This window comes from Parasteatoda tepidariorum, unplaced genomic scaffold, assembly GCF_043381705.1.
Source record: "Parasteatoda tepidariorum isolate YZ-2023 unplaced genomic scaffold, CAS_Ptep_4.0 HiC_scaffold_57485, whole genome shotgun sequence".
In the NCBI taxonomy this organism is placed as follows: domain Eukaryota; kingdom Metazoa; phylum Arthropoda; class Arachnida; order Araneae; family Theridiidae; genus Parasteatoda; species Parasteatoda tepidariorum.
In genome coordinates, this window is record NW_027261827.1 from 54,744 (window position 1) to 62,497 (window position 7,754).

Here is a 7,754-nt window from a genome sequence, read left to right on the forward strand (position 1 = left end):
TCCTCTGAACACACTGAATTTCTTATCTTAAAAAAAAACTGTAAAATAAAAATAATAATATATATTTGCTAAATCAATTATTCATAAAAGGGAAAAGTTCTTAGAATAGGTGTGTTTTTTTTAAATGAAAAAGTGATTTTGAATGAATTCTAGCAATTAAAAGTATTTAATTTTCTGAAAATATACAAATTTTTTTTTAATATCAAAATTTAGTGCTAGTAGTATCATATTTGCCACCAACTTGACTAAATGGATCATGGTATATGACGATTAAGTCATTTAATAAAATTTAAGTCTTATATTTGTTCTTATTTAAGCAACTATTTTCATAGTTTTCGGCAATTAGTTTCGTGCTCTGGGCTACTAAAAGCAACTATTTTGTGGCAACCCTGTATGGGATAATTTTATATCTTTTTGGTTTTCTTCCGAATTGAAATTTTGAATTTGTAAAGGGGTGCGTTTTGAAATATCCAAAAGCTAATCTAGTTTTTACAGCAAAAATTTTGTGTGCCTTACTACTGCCTAAATTTTGCTTTGTATATTTCATAGTCTTATCTATAGAAAGAGCTCACCTCACTCTCCGTCTGTAGCAGCGACTGTTATGAGATTTAACTATTTCTTCCATAACAGCAGTTGGCCTTAGACTTTGTGGCGAGAGGAATTCTTTCTAAAGACTAATTTATTTAAATATTGCAATACTATTTTGTAATAATTTTTTTGTCCAATTTTTTCTTTCAGATAAATTATTTGGCCCTTGTAGGAGGGAAGAATGTTGAAAAAGCTACCAGAAACATAATGGGGCAATTTTTTTCAAAAGATGTTGCCCCATCTTTCAATTGGTTGGACGAGGAGACAAGATGGCCTTTTCCACCCTCGCGGTTAAGGATGTTGTTGTTAGTAAGTTGCACTTATATTGTTTGTTAACTCAATATTATAGCTTTAACAGTGGTCTTAGGTAGGGTAGAATTTTGTTTTTAATTTAGTCTGTAAAAGATGGATTTTTGATAATTTATTTCATCTAGATAGACAAACAGATTTTGATAAACCACCTCAATTTATGGAGACTTATATTTATCTCTTTAATTCTAATATTTTTTGTATAAATTCTAATTTTTTTAAGCAGTCTCTGCTACTTAAAAATAATATTTATCCTCAAGACATATTCTCAAATGTTATGGGGTATATATATGAGTGTGTGTATGTGTATATAGCAGTGCAGTATCCTCACTACTGAGTCAAACTCCCAAACAACAACTGCCCCCTGACGCAGTTGTAAAATAAGACTATGATACTTCAACTTCTACTAACCGAACTTTGAACTAAAGTGAACTGTAGTTTTGTTAAGATATAAACATTCAAGCACAAGTTGGTTCACGAGATGTTGTTCATCTGTTAAACATATTTTTCTCACTCGCAATCGTCGGCGAGATATGCTTTTTTATTTTATGTAACTTTTAATTATTTAATTTCAATTACATTAAAATGTAATATTTTGGATTAATTACTATTTCATGTCTACTGCATAAAAGACAGGATTGAACTTCGTGATCGGGTCTGAACCTGTAGTGGTGACCCTTGTAAATATTATTTTAAGCATGCAGTAGCGACAGAGGATCTCGTTATATCCTTGCTTTAATTGAAATCTTTCACGCTTAGAAACTTTCAATGAACTGACACGGTGCTAAAGCTACCAAATAAATCTTCATTTCGTGCACGAATGGATAATTTCGCATGCCAGATATTCTCCGTCTGATGATTGGTTAAACTCCATCGCCAAAAGCCTCTTTAATAGATTGGATTGGATTGAATGTAGGGTTTAGTGGCACAAAGTCCAAAAGAGGACATGCTGCGCCAAACAATACGGTAAAAACAGTTCATAAGACATGATGCGTGCAACACTTAGTTATTCGTATAATTATAACTGATAAAATTNGTAATATTTTGGATCAACTATTATTTCATTTCTGCTGCATTAAAGACAGGATTGGACTTCGTGTTCGGGTCTGAACCTGTAGTGGTGACCCTTGAAAAAAAAATTTTAAGCATGCAGTAGCGACAGAGGATCTCGTTACATCCTTTATTTAATTGAAATCTTTCACGTGTAGAAACTTTCAATGAACTGACACGGTTCTTAAACTACCAAATAAATCTTCATTTCGTGCACGAATGGATAATTTAGCATGCCTGATATTCTCCGCCTGATGATTGGTTGATCCATCGCCAAAAGCCTCTCCAATACAAGGTAAGACCTTATATTTGTCCATTTTCTTATCAGTTATTTGAGCTTTACCATGCCGAACAACGATACTCAACAAACGCAGGTTAACAGAGTAGGGTTAAAATTACCTCCCTTTTGGGATAAACACGCCGTACTTTGGTTCGCTAATATAGAAGCACAGTTCATGGTATCCGGCATAACTCGGGATGATACGAAGTTTTATTGCGTGGTATCGGCCCTTGCCTGAGTTTTGTTTTTAATTTAGTCTGTAAAAGTTGGATTTGTGATAATTCATTTCATCTCGATAGACAAACAGATTTTGATAAATCACCTCAATTTATGGAGACTTATATTTATCTCTTTAATTCTAATATTTTTTGTATAAATTCTAATTGTTCCAGTTCTCTGCTACTTAAAAATAATATTTTTCCTCAAGACATATTCTCAAATGTTATGGGGTATATATATGAGTGTGTGCATGTGTATATAGCAGTTTTAATGATAAAACCTTAAATGTGTTGTTCTCTAACTACAAAAAATTTTAAGACAACAAACGGTATATTAATTACGACAAAGAATGCTAAAACATTCTATAATTCTGCTATTGCTGAAGCAATATTAAGATTTCACTTACCCATTTTCAAGACAAGTGAGAATCCTTTAATAATGAAAAATAACGCATCCCAATCAATGTTCCTAGCTGTGAAAAATCTATTGGTAGAGACTTTATTCAATTCTGGATCAGAAATTGAGAATGCAGTTTTTTTTTTAAAAATTATGTAAATTTATGAAACTAGAAATTGTTAGTCAAAATATTCCACAGATAGTGTATAGCAAAAACTAATTAAAATTTTATTGCTGCAAAATTATATTGGTTTTGAAACTGCATTAAAAATAGTGCTTAAGCATTATTTAAGTTTTAAAATATATTTTGAATAATTTGAATGTTATAAAAAGTAGATATTCCCATATGTCTGTATAGGAGAGGAATGTAGGCTCCAGACAGAGAGTTGGTATTCCTACCAAATGACCTATTATAATGTTGTGATTGTGAAGTGGTAGTGGATACACATTAGTCAAATTTTAATAAAGTAATATTTTAATGGCCTAATTTAAGGAAAAATTATTAAAAAAATCTCTTATATTATTAATTACAGTGTATCATTCCAATCAAATTCATATTAAATGTAATGGTTGATTTTATTATATTTCAAAATTTTTGCTTTTCATGTTCTACAATTATAAATTCTTTTCATGTTCTACAATACAATTATAAATTTTTCTTCCAGATGCTGCTCTCAAAGGAGCAGGTCAACACCGTCAGCATGGTGGAGGAGGCCATTAAAATGTGGCTGAAGGCAGCGAAATGCTGACAAAAAAATTAATCTGTTTAAAGAAATAAATTTTATTTATTTATTATTTTTATTCTGTATTTATCTGTATAAAAAAATAAATTTCTGTATAAAAAATAATTGAGTGTTCACTTCTTTTACTAATTCTAAAACTTTGTTTTGAAATTAAGTTAATCTAATTCTAATGGTATGTCTAATTATTAGTTTATATTTTAGAACATTAGTATTAAGTAAATCTTACACTGAAAATCTATAATCTATCACTGACCAAAGACTTCAATAAAAAAATTATTATAGTATATGAAAGCTGAACATGGGTGAATGGTGATATATTCCTTTCTACAGAATCTAGTCCTAATTCCATTAAGAACCATGTCGAAGAGAATGCATTCTATTAGTTGAATATTTTTAATTGTGAATGAAGAATATTAAATTATTCCACTCCAAAAAATTAGAATTGATGCAATGAAAATAAAGAATCTTGTAAAGAAATCAACTTTTGCTAGTTAACTATGCAATGACAGAGTGAAAAAAAGACTTTAATTCTTTGATGTATCTTAGATATAAAATTGAACGAAATGTAGAGACTGAAAGCATTAAGTATGGTTTGTGTCAGCGGCAGTAAGTTCAATATATATAATGTGATTTATAATGGAAGAATACATAGGCATACATACAGTAATGAAATGGTTGTACAAAGGAAATGTTATAAATTTGGGTGAAATGGCGCTAAATTTACGTTAAGAATCGGTTACAATTTTCCTTATAATAAAAAGCATTAAAAATGCGTAAATATTCATAGTAAGGAAAACTAAATTTATATAGCGAAAGATTGTAGTTAAATAATTATATAACGGAAAATTGTAACGTAAATAGTAATTTACCTTCAGAATCGGTTACGAAGTTCCCTATAATAAAAATAAGCGTTAAAAATACGTGAATATTCAGGGTAAAAGAAACTAAATATATACGACCGAAAATGAACGTTAATATTTTGGTTCAAATAAAGTAAAATTTACGTCAAAAGTCTGCTACGAAATTCCCTATAGTAAAAATAAGCGTTAAAAATACGAGAATACTCAGGGTAAAAAGAACGAATATATATAACCAAAAATAAACGATAATATTTTGGTAAAAATAACCTGAAAAATTGGTTATGGAATTCACCTTAGTCAAAAATCTGGCAAATTATGGTCATTTTTATGTTAAAAACAACCCAAATATAAACGCTTTTTTACCTAATTTGAGACTACCACTCGAAACTGAAATAAAACGTTTTTTTTGCTCTAAACCTTGTGACATTTTAACGTTATTTTCACGTAATTAATACTTATCTCTGCTGCATGGGATTATGACCATCCTCCATCTATAACAATGGGCTTGCCCAGGTTTTTATGGTTTCTAGCCCAGGAACAATGTTTTCATAGGGCACATTAAGACCCATAATCCTCATAGAACAATCCCTGACGTCTGTAAGCTACTTGATCACATAGTTGCAGATTAGGTTCACCCATTCATGGCAACAGTTTTTCCTGCGGGGGGTGGTGTTTACCAACAGGATAATGCACCATGTCATAAGGGTCGAATCGTGGAGGAACATTCCAGTGACTTTCAAGTCATGTCTCGGCCCCCAAATTTGTGCTGCCACGCTACCCCCTCGCAATGTGAGGGAATTGCAGCACCAGTTGGTGAGCGCTTGGTACCAGATACCTCAGACTACCGTGTTCAGCATTTTGTGGAATCAATGCCACGGCGGGTGCTAGCAGTTTTGAGGGCTAAAGGTGGTCCTANCAGATGAGTCACCTATAAAAGTCTCTGAAAAACCTTCTACATTAGCAGAAAAGCAAACTGCTTCTACCTCTGCATGTGCAGTTCTCGAGGAAATTTCTTCAACTGTAAATGAGGAAAACAAAAGTCAACCTTCCAGCAACTTTGAAGTTCACCACAAAAGGACAAGCCCACAAACATCAGAAAATAAAAAAAAGCAGCAGAAATTAGATAATTTTTTTTAAAGAATTAATTCAGGTAATTTAAAATATTTACATAAAATGCAGTAGTTTATATGTTTGAAAATTTATGGTTATTAATTTTGCAAAAAAAGTAATTCATTGAACTTTTATAATTAGGTCATTCAATACTTCATAATTGTAATTTTTCATTTCTCCCCCCCCCCTTCTCGAAACTCCAAAATGTCGGTAGTAAGTCCGTAAAAGTTTCAGGGGATTTTTTGGGGTCCTACAAACACCCCTGTACAATTATACATTTTCCTTCCAGATGCTGCTCTGCATTATAGCTCAAAGGAGCAGGTCAACACCGTCAGCATGGTGGAGGAGGCCATTAAAATGTGGCTGAAGTCAGCGAAATGCCGACAAAAAAATTAATCTGTTTAAAGAAATAAATTTTATTTTTTTTATTTATTTATTATTTTTATTCTGTATTTATCTGTATAAAAAATAATTGAGTGTTCACTTCTTTTACTAATTCAAAAACTTTGTTTTGAAATTAAGTTAATCTAATTCTAATGGTATGTCTAATTATTAGTTTATATTTTAGAACATTAGTATTAAGTAAATCTTACACTGAAAATCTATAATCTATCACTGACTAAAGACTTCAATGAAAAAATTATTATAGTATCTGAAAGCTGAACATGGGTGAATGGTGATATATTCCTTTCTACAGAATCTAGTCCTAATTCCATTAAGAACTATATCGAAGAGAATGCATTCTATTAGTTGAATATTTTAAATTGTGAATGAAGAATATTAAATTATTCCACTCCAAAAAATTAGAATTGATGCAATGAAAATAAAGAATCTTGTAAAGAAATCAACTTTTGCTAGTTAACTATGCAATGACAGAGCGAAAAAAAGACTAATTCTCTGATGTATCTTAGATATAAAATTGAACGAAATGTAGAAACTGAAAGCATTAAGTTCAATATATATAATGTGATTTATAATGGAAGAATACATAGGCATACATACAGTAATGAAATGGTTGTACAAAGGAAATGTTATAAATTTGGGTGAAATGGCGCTAAATTTACGTTAAGAATCGGTTACAATATTCCTTATAATAAAAAGCATTAAAAATGCGTAAACATTCATAGTAAGGAAAACTAAATTTATATAGCGAAAGATTGTAGTTAAATAATTATATAACGGAAAATTGTAACGTAAATAGTAATTTACCTTAAAAATCGGTTACGAAGTTCCCTACAATAAAAATAAGCGTTAAAAATACGTGAATATTCTGGGTAAAAGAAACTAAATATATACGACCGAAAATGAACGTTAATATTTTGGTTCAAATAAAGTAAAATTTACGTCATAAGTCTGCTACGAAATTCCCTATAGTAAAAATAAGCGTTAAAAATACGTGAATACTCAGGGTAAAAAGAACGAATATATATAACCGAAAATAAACGATAATATTTTGGTAAAAATAACGTGAAAAATTGGTTACGAAATTCTCCTTAGTAAAAAATCTGGCAAATTATGGTCATTTTTACGTTAAAAACAACCCAAATATAAACGCTTTTTTACCTAATTCGAGACTACCACTCGAAACGGAAATAAAACGTTTTTTTTTTGCTCTAAACTTTGACATTTTAACGTTATTTTCACGTAATTAATACTTATCTCTGCTGCATGGGATTATGACCACCCTCCATCTATAACAATGGACTTGCCCAGGTTTTCATGTTTTCTAGCCCAGGAACAATGTTTTCATGGGGCACATTAAGACCCATAATCCTCATAGAACAATCCCTGACGTCTGTAAGCTACTTGAACACATAGTTGCAGACTAGGTTCACCCATTCATGGCAACAGTTTTTCCTGCGGGGGGTGGTGTTTACCAACAGGATAATGCACCATGTCATATAGGTCGAATAGTGGAGGAACATTCCAGTGACTTTCAAGTCATGTCTCGGCCCCCAAATTTGTGTTGCCACGCTACCCCCTCGCAATGTGAGGGAATTGCAGCACCAGTTGGTGAGCGCTTGGTACCAGATACCTCAGACTACCGTGTTCAGCACCTTGTGGAATCAATGCCACGGCGAGTACTAGCAGTTATGAGGGCTAAAGGTGGTCCTACATGTTATTAGCAGGGTGGTCATAATGTAATGGCTCTTCGGTGTTTGGACTTGGATATGTAGTTTGTCGAAGTACCTGCCCGCG

The 7,754-nt window shown here is 31.7% G+C and overlaps 1 protein-coding gene across 1 annotated transcript; it reads left to right on the plus strand.

The window, feature by feature from the left end:
• Positions 1 to 738: 738 nt before the first annotated feature.
• Positions 739 to 3,667, plus strand: LOC107445425 (uncharacterized; the record flags this gene model as incomplete). Its single annotated transcript, XM_071176946.1, is given in 2 exon segments — positions 739 to 897; positions 3,508 to 3,667. Coding segments are annotated over 2 exon segments (243 nt in total), but the record flags the coding sequence as incomplete, so codon positions are not given.
• Positions 3,668 to 7,754: the final 4,087 nt, after the last annotated feature.